Source organism: Ranitomeya imitator, chromosome 4 (genome assembly GCF_032444005.1).
Source record: "Ranitomeya imitator isolate aRanImi1 chromosome 4, aRanImi1.pri, whole genome shotgun sequence".
NCBI lineage: Eukaryota > Metazoa > Chordata > Amphibia > Anura > Dendrobatidae > Ranitomeya > Ranitomeya imitator.
In genome coordinates, this window is record NC_091285.1 from 643,451,638 (window position 1) to 643,476,989 (window position 25,352).

At 43.7% G+C, this 25,352-nt stretch overlaps 1 protein-coding gene across 1 annotated transcript; it reads right to left on the reverse strand.

Annotated features, from left to right (window-relative positions):
• Positions 1 to 1,105: 1,105 nt before the first annotated feature.
• AP3M2 (adaptor related protein complex 3 subunit mu 2) lies at positions 1,106 to 25,352 on the reverse strand. Its single transcript, XM_069766911.1, has 9 exons — positions 25,094 to 25,352; positions 19,246 to 19,566; positions 11,256 to 11,427; positions 10,291 to 10,428; positions 9,093 to 9,178; positions 4,580 to 4,713; positions 3,631 to 3,838; positions 3,407 to 3,551; positions 1,106 to 1,975 (listed from the first exon to the last, which is right to left on the reverse strand). The coding sequence occupies exons 2-9, from the start codon at positions 19,516 to 19,518 to the stop codon at positions 1,875 to 1,877; spliced, it is 1,257 nt and encodes a 418-aa protein (XP_069623012.1). The 5' UTR covers positions 19,519 to 19,566; positions 25,094 to 25,352; the 3' UTR covers positions 1,106 to 1,874.

A 25,352-nucleotide genomic window follows, 5' to 3' on the forward strand; every position in this document is an offset into this window, starting at 1 on the left:
GCGGATTTTATTCATATGATATGGAGATGTCCCATTATCTCTCATTATTGGAAAGAGGTGACAACATTGTTGACATCCTTGCTGTTGATCCCTGTCCCACTTGAGCCATTGACCTGCTTATTTGGGGTGTGGGATGCAGGAGTTTGGGACCACCACACTGGGATTTTTTTGCGAGAGACACTGTTCCTGGCGCGAAAAGTACTGGCGCTGAGATGGATGGGTGGTTCTTGCCCATCTCTTAGAGCTTGGGTGGATTTAGTGAACTCAATTATCCCGTATGAACGGACACTATATCAGAATAGAGGATGTCCAGATAAATTTGAGAAAATATGGGGTAAATGGAACTCCTCTCATCTTACTCTATAACCTATAATACTCTAATATATACATAGGAAGTGAGGCCTGTGGTTTTGGAGACATTACTTACAGGGTGAAATCTATACGGAACTTTCTTTTGGCGGCGTTTTTTTTTTAGTTCTTTTCGTTCTTTTAGTAGTTGAGGTAGTTAAGGTTTTACAATAAGATACTTGTGATTGACATGCACTGTTTATTACTTTTGTAATACTATGCATTGTAACGATTCACATTGTATGTCATAATGGATAATGATAGAATCAAATGCAAATGTGTGTATTGTATGATTTATTCTGCAATTAATAAACGAATTTAAAAAAAAAAAACAATATTCGGCTCATAATCAAATTTTTTAAAAATTGCTCAACTCTAATCATGATAAATAAGAGTCACTGAATGGCTTCGCACATCCCAGTCCATTGGCCACGACTGTGGTCCGTGGCTGCTGCATGGGATCGGGAGGTCCTCACCTACTGATGCCTGACAGTCGTCTTTTCATTAACGACGTCATTGTTGCGGCGTGATGCACATGCGAGATCGTGCAAGGCTGGCTAATCAAAAGAAGAGCAGCGGACGCCGGCAGATAGGATGTAAGACGCGCCCATGCAGCAGCCGTAGACCCTGTTGTGGCCGACGTGCCAATAAACTGGAACCATCTCTAGTGACACATCATCACATCAAAGGGTCTTGATACCTGAAGGATAATAAACAAATAATAACATCAATTTACTACTATACACACAGAACTAAATCCTGGCAAGAATAGGTTTATTACAGAAAGGAACATACGAGTCCTCCATCTCGAGTCCCTTCATACATGTATCCTAGGGCTGGCCTTACAAGTCACCATCAGCTCCTCGTCCGTTATCAGTAGTCTTAATTATTAGCTGCTTTGCCATATTTCACATTCAGTTCTGGGTAATACTAGTGCAAGCCTGGTCCTGTACTGCCATATAAACCCTTCAAGCAGTGCAGGCTACTTCAGTAGACAAAGCAGAACCACACGCATAGGACCCCAACATACAGCCCACTATAAACTAGTCAGCGACTCTAGATATGGCCCCATGAAGTGCTAAGATGCATGAATATTGGTAAATTATATCCCAGTACACACATCAACTCACAAAGAAGAAAAAGCTCCATATCACTTCCTCATGGGTGGACCAACAAGCTAGGCTCCTCCCCTTGAGCCTTGCCCTCGAGGTTCCCAGCTCTGGATATGGTGGTTGTAATTGTGTGATCCAGCACCAGAAGGAGGGTCCAGTTTTATATATTTCAGTAAAGTCCCCACTTTTCTATGTATAACTGTTACAGTAGGTGGTGGTGGAGCATGGATTTATAGGTGTACCTCTCTCAAATGTCTGATGACCTATATGCAAGACACAGCCGCCTACTTGTGATCTACATACACGCACTGCAATCACATCTCCTCTTTATATACACGAGTAGAATGTTGTAGGTGATTTGGAAACTTCACAGGTGTTGATAGAAATTCGGAGTTCATAGAATGTCATCTTGCTTTATGTTCTGACTTGGAACTTTCCAGCCTTGGTCATGTATTTAATTCCTTTGAAGGGTTTGTACTTCTCACCATACATGTCCAACCTGTTCACCTTCAAGCCTACAGGGGGGGCGACATACAAAAAGATGAATTAAAGGAATGAAGTTCGCTTTAGATAACGATCGATTAACGAATATCGATAATAAATAAGAACATGAGTGACTCATTTTGCAATGCAGGACAACCAACAGCCTCAAACAGGAGGAGGGGAGCTTGCCATGCTTAAACCCCTTAAGGACCAGGAAATTTTAATTTTTTGTGCTTTCTTTTTTTCCTCCCCTTATTCAAAGAGCCATAACACTTTTTTTTTAAAAGGCCAATATAGCCACGTGAGGACTTGATTTATGCGTGACGAGTTGCACTTTTGAATGATACCAGTTGTTTGATCAATTGAACTTGCTGGGGTCACTGCCGTTTCACTATGGTCCTACCACTGCATTACACAGTACAATTATGTTGATACGAAACATGAAAAGTTTTTGCTTTATTTAAGTGGTGAAAAAAAATTCAGAAATTTTTAATAACACAAAAATTTTGCTTGTGTTGTCATTTTCAGACAGACGCAACTTTTTTTTTGGGATATGGGACTGTTTGAGGATTTATTTTTTGCACTCTGAGGTGAGATTTTTCTTGATATCATTTTAGGATAGATACAATGTTTTGATCACCTGTTATTACATTTTTTTTCTGTTTTTGCATTGGCCAAAAAACTGCAATTCTGGCAGTTTGATTTTTGTTTTCCTTTTTACGCAGTTTACTGATCATATTAATTTATTTTATATTTTGATAGAACGGATGTTTATGAACGTGACGATACCAAATATGTGTATTTTTTAATAGGGGGAATAGTGGGGTGAATTAACTTTTATACATTTTTCAATATATATTTTTTTTACTGTATTTTTTTAAGTACCCTTTGGGGACTTGAACCTGTAATCATTTGAAAGATACAGGCTCGGCTTGCCAGCCCGCACCAAAGACAGGAAGTCTGTCATAAGTCGCTAAGGGGTTAAGCTTCCCACAAAGTTCAGCTGTTTTTGGAACTTACGGTAATTCTCCCCACTTTCTCCTCCCATTTGCGATGGTCGTCCTAAATTGCTAACTTGGAGGTCATTGGATTAATATCATAAATGTTGTTATTCAAAATACCCAACTTTTATTATATATAAAAAACTAATTTAAAAAAAGCTGTTTTTTTTCAATATGGAACAACTTTAAGATGTCTTAGTGTCCTTTAACGGAATATTTCACGTCTTAAAACAGGATTCAATCAGAAAAAAATACTTGTCTTTTGAGATAAAGGTCATTGACCCTTAAAAAAAAAAAAAAAGTCACAAACCAAAACACATTGGCGGACATTTATTACTGCGGGTACCGAAAAGAACTGGATTGGGCTTTGTAATTTAACATGCCCAATCTTATTTTTTTCTTCTCCCGAGAGGGGAGTCAGGAAGCCCCCATACACATAAGATGGCCAAGAGATTTGTGTACCTGAGATGGCGAGCTGCTGGATCTTGAAGTTAAGGTTAAGTGTTGGGTTCTCATCAGGTTTCGAGCAGCCGGCTTGGAGGATCATGGTTCCCTTCAGGCTTGGCAACTTCTGAGGATTAATCTTTCCCACCTCCCATGACAATAACTAGGAGACCAGACGTAATAATGAGATCACTACATGTAAAACATGACATCTCGATATTCAGGAATATTGCACAACTCACCTTGGTGACGGGATCAAATACGTATGTGCCTTGGGATGGGGTCAATGTCATGTTCAGGACACCCTTCGGCATCTGACCGGTTACAGTCACACCCTCCACGGTCTTGCCCATACTCTGCTTGGGTCCTAGGGTGACTTCAAAACGTCCAGAGCTGCTTCCTTCCCGAAAACTGATCCCATGCTTCACGTAGACTGGAATGGCCACCAGGCTGCAACGCAAGACCAATCAAATGCCGCACAATGAAACGACCCGGCAGAATGCAGAAGCACCAAACAAGTCGTGAGTGCACGTCTGACCAACAATTTATGGCCGGGAGAGTCATTTTATAAAAGAGGTTATCCAGGATTACAAGACAGCTGCTTTCTTCCCAAAACAGCGCCACAATTGTTTATAGGTGGCGCCTGGTATTGTAGCTCAGTCTCAAAGATAAATGGGGCTACGATGCAATACCATACATCACCGGTAGGCAGGGGTCACACAGTTTTCGGAAGAAAGCAGCTATGTTTTCTTTTTAAACCCTGGACTGTACCTTTAAAAATCCAGTTTAGATCTCTAGGACCAGTATTGATCTAGAGAATGAAGGCTCAGCAGATCTGGTGTAGCACTGTATCCCCTGCACAGTGCGGCTCCTGGCGACCATTGTGTGCAGGGAACTGCAACCAGTCACCATTCACAGCTGTTCCACTGCACAGCTGAATGGCTGGGATGCCGCCACTGTGAAGGCAATGCCGCCACCGCGAAGTTAATTCCTGGTGAAAAGCATGCAAAGCGACACAAGTGATACGTCCCCTTAATTCTCAGGATCAGCGGAGGTCCAGAGGTCTGCCAACCACCAATGGCACATCCTAGCTAGATACTTTAGAAGATGGGAATACCCCTTTAATGTACATCTTTTATATTATAGCTGGGGGGAGCCTTTCTGAGAATAAACCATTTTTACGCTTCTTACTTCTGGGCGCTGACATGATAAGACAGCAGTCGGAAGTTCCCATCTGGAGGAATAAAGGACAAGATTCGTTCCGATTCCCAGCGCTTAAAGCGCACACAGGGGTGGAAGCTCACGTCGTCTAAAAGACGAGGATTCTGCAAAATCATAAAAACAAGATATATAAGTAAAGTAAATAATTGCATTATGTTAGGTTTCCTCCTTTACATGCGCGATACATCCATGGCCTAAATATTACACGGGTTATCCACCCTCTCAGAATTTTTTTCTTCTTACATACATGCATGTAACTGGGGCTAAGAATCATTTTTTGCAATTGGATTTGTGTTCTCCATTACTGGCTGCAGAATGAGTTAACTGAGAATCCATCAGTAAACTCAGTATGTTGTCTGATGAAGAGTTTGTAACTCTTCTGTCTTTTTTTTAGCTGCTCTCCGCTGATTTATGACCATGGACCATAAAAAGTTGGCCACTTCTCTTTTGCAGACCAGGAACACAAATAATGGGTGAGCGCTGTAATGAAACATCTTTGGTATAACCTATCAACTATCTGGAGACTAAAGAACGGTACATCACCCAGTCCCAGTCCCGGTGGAGACCGCCAGATGGGCCCGAGCTTAAAATATAGATGTATAAAGTCAGAGACCCCCTAATCAGTTCAAGACCAGCCCATTTTCTCCTGTTTCAGATAAGGCACAATTTCGGTTTTTTTCATACATGCGATTTAAACAGCTAAAGTAAATTTCTCATTCAGATATTCAAGTATTTTTTGCATCGTTTTCTATGTGAGATATAGCGCTACATTTTTATGCCACGATATAGATACACAAAAGGCCTATCGACTATATAAATCAGGCCACAGAATGTTAGAGTTCAAAATAGAAATTTATTATTAACAAACAGAATAAAATATTACTTTCACTGATTGTAAAAAATGCCTCCAATCCAATGACCGACTTTACATGAAATGCAGGTATGCAGCAATAGAAGGTTTAATGTTTGTACAAAATAACACGTTTTATAGTTAATTAACCTATATCTATTGGCTGAAAATTATATATTGATATGCTGGAGGGCTACTGGTAAGCACAAGGGGATCTGTTACACCACGATGTATCATATGTCCATATACCTGACAAAAACTCCTAAAATATGTCTGATAGCCAATAAGGCTTATTTCAAAACATAAGGAGACCTATCCTCATCCAGATCACATAACCCTATATAACACCTAAGTGGTACATAAGTCAGATTGTGCAAAAGCAGGCAACTAAAGCTAAACTCCCAAGGTGTGTCCTATGGCCAATAAGGCCTAAATCAAATCATAAAAAGGTCCATCACAACGTGACTGCAAACCCTAATTTGTATGGCACCCAGGAGGTAAGATGTATGTAGTTGCATAAACACAAAAAAAGGCCGTCAGTAACCCTAATCCAAAGTCATAATTACCTCTGTACGTACTTCACAGAAAGCCGGTGTAATACCCCTACGCGCGTTTCGATGTATCTCTTCCGCCCCCGGAAGAGCCTGCTTTTGCACAATCTGACTTATGTCAGCATATCAATATATAAAATTTCTATTTTGAACTCTAACATTCTGTGGCCTGATTTATATAGTCGATAGGCCTTTTGTGTATCTATATAGTGGAATGTGTTCTTGATTTTTTGGACTAATATGTATAAATTTTTATGCTACTGTCATATTGTCTTTTTTTTTTGCTGATGTTGGTGGAAAAATGAAGGAAATAATTGTTTGTATTTCCCATTTTCTATGACCATGCAGGGCCACTAACATACATGACCCCATCCCTTCCCACCTGCTCCCCAACCTCACTAACATGCTCATTCCAGACCTAACCCATCTCTTCAACCTATCGCTCTCTTCTGGTACCTTCCCCTCTGCCTTCAAACATGCCACCATCAAACCAATCCTCAAAAAAGCTAACCTTGACCAAACTGCTATGCCCAGCTATCGCCCCATATCACTGCTCCCGTTTGCTTCAAAACTCCTTGAGCAGCATGTCCATGCTCAAATTTCCTCCCACCTCTCATCTAACTCTCTCCTTGACAACCTCCAATCTGGCTTCCGCCCTCACCACTCCACCGAAACTGCTCTGACCAAAATTACTAATGACTTACAGACAAAGCTAACAGACAGTTCTCCATCCTCCTCCTTCTCGACCTGTCCTCTGCTTTCGACACAGTCGACCACTGCCTACTGCTACAGATTCTTTCTTCCCTCGACATCAAAGACGTCACCCTATCCTGGATCTCCTCATACCTTTCCAACAGCACATTCAGCATCTCCCACTCCCACACTACCTCCTCACCCCACCCTCTCTCTGTTGGAGTCCCTCATGACTCTGTCCTAGGGCCCCTACTTTTTTCCATTTATACCTTTGGCCTAGGACAACTCAAAGTCCCATGGCTTCCAGTACGATCTATATGCAGACGACACTCAGATCTACCTCTCTGGCCCAGATGTCACCTCTCTGCTGTCCAGAATCCCGGAGTGTCTCTCAGCTATATCCTCCTTCAACTCTCGCTTCCTAAAACTCAATGTAGACAAAACCAAACTGATCATCTTTCTCCCCCCATCTCGCATATCCCCCCTACCTGATCTATCTGTTATGGTAAACGGCATCACGCTCTCCCACACCTGAAATACGCTGCCTCGGGGTAACTTTCGACTCTGCCCTGTCCTTCAAACCGCACGTCCAAACTCTTACCACCTCCTGTCGCCTCCAACTCAAATATTGCCAGAATCCGTTCCTTCCTCAGCCCACAATCTACTGAAATTCTTGTGCATGCCCTCATCATCTCCCGCCTCAACTACTGCAACACCCTACTCTGTGGCCTCCCCGCTAACTCTTGCACCGCTCCAGTCTGTTCTCAACTCTACTGCCCGGCTAATCCACCTCTCTCCTCGCTACTTCCTTTTTTCTCCCCTCTGCAAATCCCACCACTGGCTCCCAATTCCCCAACGAATCCAGTTCAAACTACTAACACTGATCTACAAAGCCATCCACAACCTGTCCCCTCCCTATATCTCTGAACTAATCTCCCACTATCTTCCCTCACATAATCTCTGATCCTCCCAAGACCTCCTACTCTCCTCCACACTTATTCATTCCTCACACAACCGCCTCCAAGATTTCTCCCGAATATCCCCCATCCTCTGGAATCCCACTCCTCAACATGTCCGATTATCCACCACCCTCGGATTCTTCAGACGGAACCTGAAAACCCATCTCTTCAGGAAAGCTTACAGCCTGTAATAACCATTCTGCCGCCTCACCAACACCAGAGCTGCTGCGTCACCACCACCAGAGCAGCTGCCTCACCAACAACCCGAGCTGCCGCCACGTCACCAACCACCCGATCTGCCGCCTCACCACCACCAGAGCTGCAGCACCCCGACCTCCTGTCTCTTCACCACTATCCCATGGAATGTAAGTCCGCAAGGACAGGGTCCTCTCCCCTCTGTACCAGTCTGTCATTGTAAATATGTTTACTGTTAACGATATCTAAAACCCTGTATTATAACCCCTTTCTCATGTACAGCACCATGGAATTAATGGTGCTATATAAATAAATAATAATGTAAAAATCTGTTCTCCATACAGTAAAAATATTTATATTGGACATTTTTTTTTTAACAGCAATTTGGATTGACAGGGGTACTTTCTTTTACCTGTTATTTTACATTTTTTTTTTCATTCATTTTATACATTGTACCCCTCATAAGATCACAAAAAGATCTTTGTGTTGCGGAGGCACTTAAATATTTTTTTTTTATGTGAATTTCCCTGTAACTGAGGCTGGTATATTAGTCCCAGTTACAGGGGACTGCATAGCACAGCTGTCTGGGTATCCACTGACCCGCAGCTGCTGCTCCATGACTGCTGTGTATGGAGGATGGGCCGTCAGCGCTTCCTATTACTGTGTACATACGACTTCTTCAGTGCTGTGTATACTGCGATGGAGAAGGCATAGACGGTAATAAACCGCCTCTGCCTTCTCTGTGGAGACTCCGGCTGTCTCTGACAGCCAGATCTCCCCTTCCGCCTCTACCACCCAATCTTATATGGCTTCTGTGCAGTGATGTTTTAGAACATACCTGCAGAGTAAGAGCCGGACCACCCGAACGTTACAAATCTATGGGTGGTCCGGAAGCAGTTAAGGAGATCGGAGAGTATGAAGAAAACAACAAACAAATTAGCTCCCTCCAGGAAGGAGAGAAACCTCTCCCTGGGGCCACATAGCAGCTGTATCAAGTGCTTCTCACTCAGCCAACCGGATGAAGGGCAAGTACCCCAAAACTGCTGTCTGTAGATGGGTGCCTGGCTTGGCTAAAATCTCATGTTGCGTATCCGGTTAAAAGGCTCAGACGTTGCCTTAACAGGACATCTTTAATAGATGGCGCTAGCGAGATTAAGCATTCTCTTTGGCCCTATAAAAGAGATAATCTGTAAATCGGGGGGCTCTAAATTTGTGTCCCTTACAAACTACCCTACCATAAAAGACAACGTTAAATCCGGCATCCCACTCAGCTTTACGCAGGCGTCTATCACACCCTGAATCTCTGCAGCCACCGTGCAACCTGTAGAGAAGAAGGAAAAAAAACTATTAAATATCAGCCTTGAGAGGTGTACAGCTTTCCTGATAACATTGGTGAAAATGGCGTGCTCGCAAATCCCCGATCCTCTGAAGAAGCGTTCAAACCCCTTTGGCATGGCGCTTAGAATCTTCTGTCAGTTTTTTGGGTTTTTTTTTATTTTAATGCCAGAAAATACATTTTTGGAAATTTGTAAAAAAAAAAAAAAAAAAAAGAAATTAAAAGAATTTGTTTTAGTAGCCATTTTCCCGAGAACCGTAATGCTTTAATTTTTCGGGATATGTGGCTGTGTGAGGGTTTTATTGTTTTATTTTGAATAGGGCAAAAATGTCGGGTGTTTTAAACTTTGTTTTTATATATATATATATATATATATATATATATATATATATATATATATATATATATATATATATTTTTTTTTTTTTAACGGTATTTAAAATTCTCCTTAGGGGACTTTAAGCTGCAACTGTATGATCACTTGTACGACGGGTTGGCTTTTACAGGACAATCGCCATGACAAGCATGGGCGCACAAATCAACGTGACCCTCTGCGGTCACGTTAAATGCTGCTGTCAGAGATCGAAAGTGGCATTTAACTGGTTGATGGGCTCCACTCGTGGCTGTTAGAGGCACATTATGGCCGAATAAACCAGCCATCATCTGCCGGGAAAAATGGAGGCTCGGTGTGTCCCTGTCACAGTCAGGGACATGACAGATGATGTACATGTACGTCATATGTTGTGAAGGGGGTAAAGAGAACCTGTCACCCCCAAAATCAAAGGTGAGCTAAGCCCACCGGCATCAGGGGCTTATCTACAGCAATCTGGACTGCGGGGAGGAAGGAGCGGCCATTTTCTTCCGGACTGTGCCCGTCGCTGTTTTGCCACGACCAATCAGCGACTTGGATTTCCATGACAGACAGAGAGGCTGTGACCAATGAATATCCGTGACAGACAGACAGACAGACAGAAAGACAGACATACAGACGGAAGTGACCCTTAGACAATTATATAGTAGATTTTTGTTTCTGTATTTTTTCTATATTTCTCTTCCGTTTAATAGACTCATACTAGTTTATCAGAGGATTTGTTTACCTGATTTATCAATGATGGCGTCTATCTCTTCTATTACATCAAAGTAGGCCTCATTGTTGGTATATTTCACCCCTGTTCTTCTCCATGGAACCACTGAGAGTTGTCCTGTCGGGAGCTGGTCGCCCACATTTGAGCTGCCTGAAAGCAAAGGCAGGTTCAATTCAAGAATCACTGGCATAATGGCTTCCTGTTAAAGGGATTGTCCACTTTTTTGGTAACTGCACAAGAAACCCTAACAGATGCTGAGAATTGGGCTGACATAATTCTCCCACCAAAACCATTATACACAGGCATGCTCGGTTAGTCTGAGTGTGCATGTGTTTTCAATAATAAATTAGAAAAAGCTGCTACCAGACATCTCTGGCAGCAGCTCATTTCCCGAGACAAAAGGATAGGACATTATTAAAGACCAACATGCCAATCCTTTTTTGACCTGATATTATCTGTAGAGAAAAAGTCTCAGAAAGAGTCTGAAATCCTCCATAAACATAAGACAGGCTGCCGGTCCCTCCAAAATCAACAGAGTCGCCCAACTTGCTCGAATGTGTATGACGGTCATCTAGTCAAAACAAGTCACCTGCGGATGTTGTTCGGTGGGGGGCCGACTGCTAGGATCTGATTGTTAGAAGGGGATTTTTTTTTTTTATCCGCTATGTGGCACTTTTTTTTCTCTGTTACAAAAAGAAGCGGCAGGTCCCACTGCTCTATTCATTGACTATGGGTCTGTCGGAAAAAGCCGAGCATAGGTTTCGACAGCCCTATAGGTAATGAATGGAGCAGCAGTCAAGCATTCTAGGGGGAATAACAATGTTCCGTTGTGTCGATCGGTGCGGATCTCAGTGGTCGGACCCCCACAGGTCAATAAGTTATGACCTTTTCTGTGGATAGGTGACAACTTGCTTTCACCGGACAACCCCTTTAAGTATGTGTCAGGCCCCATGTATTGATATAGATCTGATTGTTACCTGTAATGGTGTTCACCACACTTCGTAGGATGGTTGGAGGTTTGATCAGCTCCTTTAGGATGTTTGATTCAGTGGCAAGTGGGAATCCATTATCCAACATCTCCTCGAGGACCTCGTAGACCACCACAACATTTTCCTTAATGACGGCTTCCGAGCAAGACCCAAAGTAATCCTAATGGGAAGAATAGGACATCAATATATGGGGGATAACCTAACGCCTTCTGGATTTTCTTGACTAATTTTACCATTGTTGCCCAAGATAAATAGCATTAAAGGGTTCTCGCTACTTTCCATAACCTTCTTACGTTTTTAAAGGTAATTTGTGACACTGAATGCTACATCAGTATGTTATAAAGCAGGAAGGGTCGATCAGTTTGATATATGGGCTTATGGGAAAAATGGTAGTTACCTGCCGATAACGGTATTTCTCTGATCCCATGATGGCACCACGGAGAGAGGGGTCCGCCCCCAGGGACAGGAAACCTACAGATGAAAAAGGGCGTACCTCTCTCCCACATCAGTTGGATTACAGAGCCTTATACCGAACTTCAGCTGCAACTCAATATTTGTACAAATTAAACTTAACCTATTTAACTTAACAGAGGCACCGTGACTAAAACTAATTAGTAGTACATTATCAAGTGCACACCTGTGTGTGAAAAGGGAGGGAATATACGGGTGCCATCATGGGATCAGAGAAATACTGTTATCGGCAGGTAACTACCATTTTCTCTATCCCCATGATGGCACCACGGAGAGATTTGAATAGATAGAGCTATTAGGGAGGGACCACTGCCTCTAGAACCCTTCGCCCAAAGGTAGTATCAGAGGAGGTCAAGTCTAAGCGGTAATGCTTGAAAAATGTAGACTGGGAAGACCAAGTGGCCGCTCTACATATCTGTTGTATTGAAGCGCCAGCTCTCTCCGCCCAGGATGATGCCACTGCTCTGGTCGAGTGAGCTTTTATGTTCTCTGGGATAGCTGTCCCACAGGATGAGTAGGATAGGGCGATGGCGTCTCTTATCCATCTTGCTAACGTGGCTTTCGATGCTTTTTGTCCTTTGCGTGGACCCTGGAAGCAGACAAACAGAGCCCTATCCTTCCTGCACTCCCTAGTGGCTGATAGATATTGGACCAGACATCTTTTTACGTCCAGGGTATGCAGTGTTTTTTCCCCCTCATTTTTAGGGTTGGGACAAAAGGAGGGTAAAGAAATTTCTTGCGTTCTGTGAAACTGTGACGCTATTTTAGGGAGATAAGCCGGGTCAGTTTTTAGAATGACTCTGTCATCAAGTATCTGAGTAAAGGGCGGGCATGAAGATAACGCTTGTATATCGCTGACACGACGAGCTGAGGTTAGGGCCACTAGGAGTGTGGTTTTTAGAGATAAGATCTTTAAAGGAACTTCTGTCAGGGGCTCAAAGGGAGGTTTGGTTAGAGCGTTTAGTACGAGGTTTAGATCCCATGGGGGAGAGTTGTGGAGAGGAATAGGTCTGGACCTAGATGAGGCTTTAATAAATCGCATGACCCAACGATTTCTGGCCAGATCATAATTATACAGTGCTGCCAAGGCTGCTACCTGAACCTTCAGAGTGCTTGTAGCCAACCCTCTTTCCAGACCTTTCTGTAAAAATTCAAGGACTTTCCTTATGGGAACTTCCCCATACGGGTCTGCCCCTGATACTGACATGAATTTTTTCCACACTTTCCCATATATTCTAGTGGTTACGGGTTTTCTACTTTGTAATAGAGTGGACACCAAGTTAGGAGAGAACCCTTTGTCCCTCAGCAACCTCCTTTCAAAAGCCACGCTGTTATGTGTAAATTTTTTACATTGGGGTAAAATACTGGACCCTGGGACAGAAGTTTCGGCGTGTCTGGTAGAACCCATGGACTTGATATGGACATTTTTCTTAGCCAAGAAAACCATATTCTGCGGGGCCAGAATGGCGCTATTAGTATCACTGTAGTCCCCTCCTCCCGAATTTTCCTCAGCACTAAGGGGATGAGTGACATTGGGGGGAACGCATAGGCAAGGTGATAGTTCCAAGGAATTGTCAATGCGTCTAGAGCTACAGGGTTCCCCCGGGGATCGATTGAGCAGAATGTTTTTACTTTGCGGTTTTGACTGTTCGCGAATAGGTCTATTACTGGTAGGCCCCAGAGATTCACGATCTGATCGAAGACCGATTGGTTTAGCTCCCACTCTCCCTGCTTTAAGCATGTTCTGCTCAGGAAGTCTGCAGTTTGGTTTTCGGAGCCTTTTAAGTGGAGAGCTGTCAAGGACTTTAGACTGTGTTCCGCTATGTGGAAGATGGATTGGGTTACCTCCATCAGAGCTCGACACCTGGTTCCCCCTTGGTGATTTAGATATGCAACCACTACCTGGTTGTCCGAAAAGACTTTTACATGATAACCGTGAAGGAGATATAGAAAGTGTGTTAGGGCCAGTTTTACCGCTAGCAGTTCTTTCATGTTGGAAGAGTCTAGCTCTTGACTTTTGTTCCAACTCCCCTGTGCCACTTGATCGCCTATATGTGCTCCCCAGCCCCAGGGGCTTGCATCCGTCGTTAGAATCTTCTCCGTCGGTAGCGCCCAAGGAACCCCTTTGGTTAGATTCCCTGGGTCTGCCCACCATGCTAGGGAGTGTATCGTGTTTGGAGAAATACTTAACTGCCAGTCTAAATTTCCGTGCAGAGATAGGCCTAAATTTAAAGTCTCCCATTGTAGATCCCGGGAATGAAGTTGTGCCCATTGAACTGCCGGAATGCAGGCAGTCATAGAGCCCAGGAGGGACATTGCTCTCCTCGGAGTGGTGACTGGGGATACCATCAGCTGTAACACTGCCTGTGTCATTTTTTGTACTTTCTCCTGAGGAAGATAGCATGTCTGCGTGATCGAGTCTAGGACTATCCCCAAGTACTCCTGTACCTGGGATGGCACCATTTTGGACTTGGGTATGTTTAGCAGCCACCCTAGACTCGACAGAGAGGCTATGACCAGATTCAACTGTTGTTCGCAGTGTTGAAATGAGTTCCCTACCACGAGTAGGTCGTCTAAATAGGGAACTATTAAGATATTCTGTTCCCGTATGTGAGCCATTACCTCTGACATTTTTGTAAATACCCGAGGAGCGATAGCTATCCCGAAGGGGAGAGCCCGGAATTGGAAGTGTTTTACTTCCCCCTGGATATTTACTGCCAGTCTGAGATATTTTTGGTAATCTCTGTGGATGGGCACATGGTAATATGCGTCTCGTAAATCTAGAACAGTCATGAAACACAAAGGAAAGAGTATTCTCACGCAAGATTTTATTGTCTCCATTTTGAAATGTTGTATCTCCAGGAAACTGTTTAGTTTTTTGAGATTTATGATCGTTCTGTATGATCCGTCCGGTTTTTTTCGGAGGAAGAGAGGAGAATAGAACCCTGTGCCTCTTTCCTGGTATGGAACTTCTTGCAATACATCTTTCTGGACTAGGCTCAGAATCTCCTTCTGGAGAGCTGACTGTTCGAGTGATTGTTTTTGAGGCGTTACCATGAAGGAGTTGCCGGGAGGAACACGAAATTTGAATTTGAGGCCTTCTCGTATAATACCTAGAATCCAAGGACTGTCTGAAATTCTCTCCCAGGCTGGAAGAAACTTGGCTAGTCTCCCTCCGACCCGGGGAGTACCTTCATTGGGATTTTTTATTATCTGGAGGGGGGGGTTTGTTGAACAAGAAGCCCCTGTTTTTGTTTCTTCTGTCTTCCCATCCGTCTTTATTTCCTTTTGGAGGTCTTCTGCGCATGAACTTTCTGTTCCGAAAGGAGCGCCTATATGACTGGTTGGGGAACCCGGGAAAAGATTTCTTTTTATCTCCTGCTTTGTCGAGGATGTCGTCCAACGTTGACCCAAACAGGAATTCACCTTCGCAAGGTATTGAGCAAAGCTTGGTCTTTGTCTGCAGGTCCCCCGGCCAGCACTTTAGCCACAGGGCGCGTCTTGCGGCGTTTGAGAAAGAAGCCGACCTGGCTGATAATCTTGCTGAGTCCACCGAAGCGTCCGCCAGAAAAGCTGCTGCCCCTTTCATCATGGACACTGACTTTTGTATTGTTTCTCTTGGGACTTTCTCTTTTAGTTGCGAATCCAAATGTTCAAGCCATACCATTAGAGCACGGGCCGTGCAGGTGGCTGCGATGGCTGGCTTTAGTCCTCCTCCTGCCGCTTCCCAGGAGTTTTTTAAGAAGGTGTCTGCTTTTTTGTCCATTGGATCCTTTAGAGCAGAGGTCCCCAACCTTTTTTGCACCAGGGACCGGCTTTAAGCAAGACCAGTTTTCCATGGCCCGGTGGGGTGGGGGTGGGGCTCTGGTCATATGGGGGTGGGGTTATGGAGGGGTGGAGCTTAGTGCATACTTATCATGTAATTATGACATTTATAATGAGAATGTGATTCACACATTCACATTCTCACACACACATTCACACACACACATTCACACACACACACACATTCACACACACATACACACACACATTCACACACACATTCTCACACACACACACATTCTCACACATTCTCACACACACACACACACACACATTCTCACACACACATTCACACACACACTCTCACACACACACATTCACACACACACACACACATTCACACACACATTCTCACACACACACACATTCTCACACACACACATTCTCACACACACACATTCTCACACACACATTCACACACACACTCTCACACACACACATTCTCACACACACACACACACACACATTCACACACACACATTCTCACACACACACATTCACACACACATTCTCACACACACACATTCTCGCACACACATTCTCACACACACATTCACACACCCCTCTCACCTCTCCTCGCACTCTACCACAGCATCTCATTGCCTTCCTCTGACACAGCCGGCCGCTGAATGATGACGTCATCCAGCGGCGCGTCTGTGTGAGAGGAAGCAGGAAGACAGATCGCTGGGCAACGGAGCTGCGGGGATTTCTCCCTGCCCGTCGCAGCCACCCTGCAGGGGCTCCCCTCCACCTCTGCACACGTTGGGAGCCGGTGCTCTGCAGCTTCTCTGTGCCGGCTGTCAGCTTGACAGTCGGCACAGAGAACAGCTGACTCCCTGACCGGGGGCGGCAGAATGCAGCCGCCGAGGGAGACACTGCGGACCGCCGAATGAGGCGGCCCGACTGCGCCCCTCCCTGCCGGCTGCGCCCGGGGCAAATGCCCCGGCTGCCCCCCCCCTTAGATACGCCACTGGGCGTGTCAGTGAGGAGAGCCTGCCGCCCCACCCCATCAGGAACACACCATGCTGCGCAGGAGGGCTGCGTCACTAAGACCCGCCTGACGCCCCGCCCCGTCCTGCATAATGTTCTCTGCTGGGAGCTGCGAGCTGTCACAGAGCGTGCTCTGACCAGGCCCAGGGCCGCGAAGCTAGCTGTAAGCGGCGCCGCGGACCGGCTGAAAAACCTCAACGGCCCGGTCCTGGTCCGCGGACCGGTGGTTGGGGACCTCTGCTTTAGAGTGCCCATGTCCTCGAAGGGCAGAGCGAACTTTTTAGAGGCCTTTGCTATGGCCACATCAAGTTTGGGTGCCTTGCTCCAGGATGAGCAGGCTGGGTCATCGAACGGGTACTTTCTCTTGGGGGTCAAGAGAACTTTTTTATCCGGTTTCTTCCATTCTTTCTTAATCAAAGAATGAATTTTCTCATTTATTGGAAATACTCTTCTTTTCTTTTGTTCTAGTCCGCTGAACATTATGTCCTGTGCTGTTCTTTTAGGGCGTTCGTCTATCAGACCCATAGTTGTTCTGATGGCCTTTACCAATGCGTCTGTCTCCTCGATGGGGAAGCAACTGCGTCCCCCCTCCGATGATAGTGAGGAGGTCTCGGATGTCGATGAATCATTAGATTCAGATGTCTCGTTTTCTGATTCGTCTATACTGGACTCGGGAGACTTATGACCTGATCTATGTTTTTTCCTCGGAATTTTAATGCCTTTGAGGGCACTTTCCACTTGATTTTTTATTAGAGTTTTCAGGTCTGACGCGAACGCCGGAGATTCCTCCTGGATGGTTTTTTCTATGCAGGGCCCGCATAGCTTTTTTTCCCATGAGGAAGGAAGTTCTTCCGAACATATCGCACACACTTTGTGCTTTGATTTGCCTGTACATTTCCTTCCCTAGGAGAAAAAAGTAATCTCGTATTACATTATTACTTTCACGTAGATCACTCACCCCTTACGACTAAGATATACCGTCTCTGGCCTCGGGACTGTATCCACTGGATTCGTCGCCGGCCGTGTATTTCCCCCAGAGACTCGGCTGCGTTGTGACCCTGAGCGTCCGCTGCTGCTGCATTGCTGGGATGAAGCGTTCCCCTTGCGCTGATGTTGTGAGCGCGGACGCAGTACTTCCTCAGGTGATGATTGTGCACATTCCTGTGCCTCTTGTGGTTCTTTACCGCTCATAATGGCTCCGCACTGCGTTTGCCAAAAGAGAGGGTTTTCCACGTTTCTTCTACCGAGGACGCTGCTTTTTAAACTTGCCGCCGGCAGAAGTGGTCATCTGCGCATGCGCGAGCGTCATTTCCGGTTCGCGGCACAGGCGTCCTATAGGGAAGATATTATTGGGGACGCCTGTGCGCGCGTTCTAACGTTCCGCCCGAGCCCGTACTTCCGGTTTGGGCGGCGGTTCAGCGGTGTGTGCGGCGCTTTGCCTCTAGCCTCCAGGCTCCTGATAATGGTAGCGTAGCCGCCGCTACCCCCACGCACCTATTAGCAGTGCAGAGGCTGTAATGGTGACCGCCGTCACCTGCCTCTTTCCTCCCCCTTTTTTTTTTTTTTTCTTGGGGAAGGCAGGCTCGATCCTCTTCACTGCCTTCCCCTGCAACACTCACCCGTAGGGCCCGCCGACCCCCGTGGTGGTGCCTCAGGGTCGGAGAAAAGGGGGGAGAAAACCGGCTGGACACAGCCGTGACAGGGCGCCCCCTTTCAGGAACCGACCGGCCAGCACCCTGGAATCCCACGAAGAATCTTCAGGTACGTCGCTGTAGGTTCCCCGTCAGGGACAGGAAACCAACTGATGTGGGAGAGAGGTACGCCCTTTTTCATCTGTAGGTTTCCTGTCCCTGGGGGCGGACCCCTCTCTCCGTGGTGCCATCATGGGGATAGAGAAATAGTCAGTATAACTTTTTTTAATAACATACCCATTTCTACGCTTAAGAGTCCAATGGGCGGTCCTAATCAGTGACTGACAGCCTTCCCTCTTATCAGTGTGCAGAGATATCCATCACTCACTGATTAGGTCTGCCCACTGGACTCCTAAGCGTGGTAATAGCAGAGATGGAAATCAATAAAATACAAAATATGCTGAATCTTTGTTAGGTTGAGAAAGTCAAGACTGGATTATACTGAGATTTTTTTGGTCCCCACAGAATAATTCACAAAAGGGGGTCACAATTAAAACCTGGGCCCTCTCAACTGAGCCGTGTCAGGTGATATTATTAGGGCACTGTTTGATAAAAATTACTTTGGAATTGTATAAACTTTGTTATATGAGCATTTCGGTGGAACTATCTGTGCACTGTATGGCGGTAATATTGCAAATTTTGTACAAGTATATTTTTTTGGTATGTTACCTCTAGTCTGAGCTAGTCTTCTATCATTCTCCTTCCTTACAAAATAAGAAAAAAATCCCAGCACAATGTATTTCCACAGAGCCTCAACTTTTTTTCAGTCATGGGGAAAAAAAAATAATTATATATATATATATATATATATATATATATATATATATATATATATATATATATATATATATATATATATATATATCGCAACCTCGTTTGACGACAAACTCCACATGACACAATACTTTTGCAATCGAGTCCGCAGAACGTAAATTCCTAGTATCTGTATAACGATATTACACTAACAGGAATAACAGAAGTCACCCAGAATAAAGTCATACCTGAAATGTGTCGACCACGCGGTGAAGGAACTCGATCGCAAAAAGCGGCGGCACCTCAGTTTGGATGACGGCCACAAAAAAGATGGCGTGCCTATAAACACTGAGTAAGTAGTGGTGAGGTGTCGGGATGATGGGGGGAACATTTTCCGCCTCGGAAGCCCTTTCTTGTGCCTCAAAAAAGTAGTCACAGACGGAACGGGATACGACGCTCTTCCAGTGTTTCTCTAAGAAAATGTCACCCGAAGGGTTAATGAGGAACAAGCTGTGAATCATGGTTGGCGCGATGGACAACTTTAGAAGAGGAATGATATTTTTGGGTCCCTGCAGAGGAAATACAAAAATACTTTTAATATCAATTAGTCAATTAATTTAGGGCGAAGTCACAAAGAAAAAAATCCATTTAGTTTTAAAAGGTTATTCCATATACATCAAACCCCGATTGCGTGAGCTAGACACTTACCCCAAGTGAATGGAAAGGAAGAATGCTTGACTGCATCAGTAGGTGAGAACATCTTTGGCTACTGAAATGCACCTTTACAGAGGTGAAATTTACCATAAATTTGTCATTTAAATTTGTATTTTTAATACCTGGTGTAAATGCTGCTGTTCTCTGGAATCTGGTACTGTTTTTCTTTTGTTCCTGCGCCTGTCTGTTCCTGAGATATGGCCTCTTCTTCTTGTACATAAATCTAGTTTTGTTAGACAATGGGGAGTGGTCCTTAACTCTTCTCCGTGGGTATGTTTTTGAGGACCACACCCTTTTGGCTAACATAGCTTGATGTATGTACAAGAAAGAGGAGGACATATCTCAGGAATGAAGAAACATAGGAACAAGAGAAAAACAGAACCAGATTTAGGAGAACAGCAGCATTTACACCAGGTTTTAAAAACACAAATTTATACACTAACAAGAACAGATTTGTACACAGTGAAGAAGGGGCCATATCTCAGGAACGGAATGGAGCGGGAACAAAGAAAAACAATGCTGTATTGAGGAGAATAGCAGCATTTACAACAGGTATAAAAACTTACATATTTATGGTCACTGACAGGTCCTCTGTAATTAAGAGATGAATGATTCACTGTTCCCTATAGGCAGTCTCAAAATATCCAAAATGGAACAAGGGGTCAGACCAACTTTCTTTACTTCCAGAGGCTGAGAAGATGGAGGAGGACTTAGGCTATTTTCACACTTGCGTTTTTCACCTTCCTTCACAATCCGTCATTTTTTGAGAATGCAGGATCCTGAATTTTCCCATAGACTTGTATTAGCGACAGATTGTGACTGATGGCCACCCGTCTCGTCCGTCGTGCACTGGATGCGTCGTGTTTTGGCGGACCGTCGGCACGAAAAAACGTTCAATGTAACATTTTTTCGTACGTCGGATCTGCCATTTCCTACCACGCATGCGCGGCTGGAACTCCACCCACTCCTCCCCGGGACTTTACATTGGGCAGCGGATGCGTTGAAAAACTGCATCCGCTGCCCACGTTGTGCCAAATTTTTTCACAACCGACGCAAGTGTGAAAGTAGCCTAAGTCCATCTGTGTCAGGACGGCTTTTCTTTGCTTGTAACCAATAAATAGTAATATGCATTAGCTATGTGCAGGCAAAAGTTTTTGAGGAGTTTTTTGGAGCGGGTGTGTTTCAAAAAACACCTGAAAAATCGCTTGCAAAACAGTTGGAAGAATCTTCCAATTCATTTCTATTGTTCATACGTTCACCTGGTGGGAAAGACAAAACAAAGTGCGTGTCACTTAGGCTACTTTCACACTAGCGTTGTTTCCTGTGCTTGCAGTATGCGTTTTTTCTCCATAGACTTGCATTAGCGACGCATTGCGACGTATGGCCACACGTTGCATCTGTCATGAGACGGATGCGTCGTGTTTTGGCGCACCGTCGGCACAAAATTACGTTATATGTAAAGGTTTTTTGTGCATTGAGTCCGCCATTTCCGACCGCGCATGCGCGGCTGGAACTCAGCCCCCTCCTCCCCGGTCCTTACAATGGGGCAGCGAATGCGTTGTAAAACTGCATCTGCTGCCCCCGTTGTTCATTATTTTCGCAGTTTGTGTCGGTACGTCGGGCCGACGCATGGCGACGGCCCCGTACCAACGCTAGTGTGAAAGTAGCCTTATTTTAAAAGGGAATCTGCTCCGAAAAAGGCACTGTCCAAAAGGCTACAAAAAAAAGTGTCAGAAAAAAAACCTTCCAAAAGGATTTATGTTCCCAGTTTTTTTTTTTTTTACATGGATTTGTCAGCCAGAAAAATCCATTTGTAATCACCGCTTTTAAAAGGCATGTTTTTTTTTTTTTTAATATGGTTTTGTAAAGACAACACTTTTTTTATCCCATTTTCATGCTTTCTTTTGGGACATTTTTCCTGCTTGATTTCAGATGGGTTTTTAATTTCAATACTGTGTGGTTTTTTTTGGTACATTTCCTCTTTAAAAAGCGCATAAAAAACAATAAGAATTTTTTTTTCCTTTTTTTTTTTTACACTTGATAAAAGATGTGGCGTGCACCATTTACTCTTTCGAATGAATGGGAAGAAAGCAGTATTTTAAAATGCAGAATCCACACACAAAACTTTGCCAATTAACTCTGTGAACATATCCAAACTCTTCCGAATCACTTCAGGAAAAGAAAAACTTCTCTGAAAACCTTCTCAAAGAAGTGGTTTCCATTTGAAAAACTCAGTTTTTAAATAACTCCGTCTTCACATATCCTTTGGGATCATGGCAGAACACCATTTGGTAACAAACAATATGGCTACCATTATAGTTCCTATGGTTACCCACCTTTCTCATGGACTCTTAAATAAACGATGCAAGACCACAATAATATGCACACATGCCATTCAATCCTGGAGGAAAGCTAGGAGATATGCACCTGATATTTACAACAAACACATGCGAATGGAGCCTGGGAGTAGTAATGGCAGCCATTTTTGTTGTCACCAGCAGCCATGTTGTGTAATTTTCTGCATCCCACGGTATTTGTGTATCGTGACTTTACACAAAAGCCATAGGTTTCTGCATTTAGTTGCTCTCGGCTGTCCGGCAGCTCTCCCTGCGCTTACTCTAGTCCTAAACTGCTCTGTTAATATCAAATTACCTCAGAGATCAGACTCCATTTTGTGCCTGTAAAATTTAACAGATTGCTCTACCTTTTAGTAACTGAATGAAGGCAACGAAGCAAAAAAAAAGCTATAAAAATTGCACAACACTAGGGAAAAACTAGGAATATTTTAACGCAAATTTTATTAATTTTTCTTAAAATGTAAGCCAGGTAAAAGATTTGTGGAGAACTAAATTCATTACAAAAATTGTATGCTCTGTAACCATGTCCTTTTAAGCCCTATGTGATCGGGCAATATATTATTTGTTTGCCCCCTTCTTTCACTTTTCCGTAGATAGTCATATGAGGGCTTATAAACCCCATTCAATGTACTGGAAAAATAAAAAAATAAAAATTCCAATTACAGTGAAATTGCTAATAAAAAAACAAAACGCAATTACAATATACGGTAGTTTTTTTGGACTTTGTTTTTACGACCTTCATTGAGCTATAAAGCTTGCTAAATGATTCTTGAGATCAATACGATCCTTTTGATATACCAAACATGTATATATTTTTATTCAAGTGGTAAAAAAAAAAACTTTCTAAAAACTTAAAAATATTTACTTGCGTCACCAATTTCCGAGACCATAACGTTTTCATTTTTACGTCGACGGAGCTGTAAGAGGGATTAGCTAGCTCACATTTCTGTGGGTACCATTTTGGGGTAGATGAGACGATTGATCGCTTCTTATCGCGTCTTTTGCAGTGTTTTGGCGACAAAAAAAAAAATTAAATTCTGGCATTTCAATTTTTTTTTCCTTTTTCCTACATTTAACAATCGTTTCCAATAATTTTATACTTTCATAGGTTGGACATTTATGGACACAGCAATAAAAATATTTCAAATTTTATTTTATTTTTTTATTTGTTTGTAATGGGGGTGGATTTGATTTTTTTTTTTTTTTTTTTTTTACTTTATTTTTTGGGGGACTTGCACCTGATCATCTGCTACCTTATAGCATATATTGCGGTACCACAGTATTGCAGTATATTGTAGAAAAAAAAAAAAAAACATTCTCCTCTGAAGTCTACCCACAAAAAGACCAAAATTGCAGTGACGGGAGGCCACGGCTGTTATGACAACACATCGGTTTCCCATGATAGCGCCGCACATATACGGTAAATGTTATATATTTTCTGCACCAAATACATAAGAATTCATTTTGCGTAAGTGATTTTTTTTTTTTGCATTCAATTGCCCGTAACAATGCACGAAATCGATATCTCTACAATTAAAAGTTATTCCCTACTTACTGATCGATGGTGGCCCTACCTCTATGGCCATCACTGATTATGAGAAGAGTTCTGCAGAAGTGGGGCAGAGGTGAGCATGCTCAGCAGCCTGCAGTCCTATAGACAAATGGAGCGGAGATGGAGCATACGCACCATCGCTCCATTCAAGATAGGGGATAGAGCGGAGAAGACTCAATTTTGAGAACCTTTAAAAAGGGATGGCCATAGTAAAAATACCCCATTAAAACGTAATCAAAGGAAATATTGCCATATATTATGATCAAATGCCAGATTACAGGAATTATACAGTATATCGATCCATCCCCATAAATTCTAACAAAACCTCTTTTTTATAGACATAGGATCTGTTTTCATATGCAAACATCCTGGAGAGGAGTCTATGTACGAAGGCGTCCAACTCAGTTATATCTAGAGATGCTTCGGTCATGAGACTTCCTATAAGAAGTACTCCGAAGAATGTCGGCGACTGTAGCACAACAGGAAATGTGGATCATTATAACGTTTTAATACATTGGTCTAGTCCAGGGATGTCACACAGAGGGCCAAAATGAAAAACTCGCGAACCAACCAGTATATAGTATATTGGGTCCCACATAGTCCTCCATACAGAATAATAGACCCCACATAGTGTTCCATACAGTATAATGGCCCTACATAGTGCGCCATACAGTATAATGACCCCAAAAGTCCTCCATAGAGTATAATGACCCCAAAAGTCCTCCATACAGTATAATGGCCCTACATAGTGCGCCATACAGTATAATGGCCCCACACAGTGCTCCATAGTGTATAATGGCCCCACATAGTCCTCCATACAGTATAATGGCCCCACATAGTCCTCCATACAGTATAATGGCCCCACAAAGGATTTGGAGTTCTTTTGTCTGGACAAATAGAACCACCATGCGGGCCAGATTTGGCCCACGGGCAAGAGTTTGACATCTATGATCTAGTCGGATATCAGTCGGGGAAATTGAGGCTTATATGTATGCGGTCAGAATCAACTGAATAAAATTAATACCGCCAGATAATGCACTAAATTAAAAGCCACATCAGCAAGTGAAAAGATTATGAATGCATACATCAACCCCTTTAAATAATTGTACGTATTTTACATACTTTCCACATGCCTCTTTGAGGCCTTATAACACTTCCATGCATTATTTAAGGCCTCTGTATTGCTACATAATATCCAAACAGTAATAAGAGGCCATGAAGTCAAGCGGTTGACCATCGTGCCCAATCCACACATGCTACAAGGGTGGATACATATATGTGCGCCCAAAACAGTATGTACGTGGGCTATGCACAAGATATAATCAGGATTCCAAGCGATCAGTATTGTGTAGGTAGTATGTAGCAGCATATGGCCACCCAAACCCCTTCCTGAATTTTGGGACTCCGCAAGGTGCCATTATAATAATGCAGTAAGTAAGGCCGGTTTGTATGGAGAGATATGGGTGATCCTACCTTACACAGGACTCCGGTACATTGGATATAATGTCAGCCTCATTCAGTGCAGCTCCTTCCTCTGTATCATATGATGCTTCCTCCCATCAGGCAGCTCAGCTGACCTCCTCCTCCTCGTCCTCCTCCCACAGTAGCAGCAGCATTGTGTGTACAGGGGAGGAGACTGCTTCACTCAGCTGTGTCATTATCACTTTACTACTGTTCCAAAATGTCTGCACATTGGCAATGCATCTACAACCTCCCTTGTCATGGATGCTAT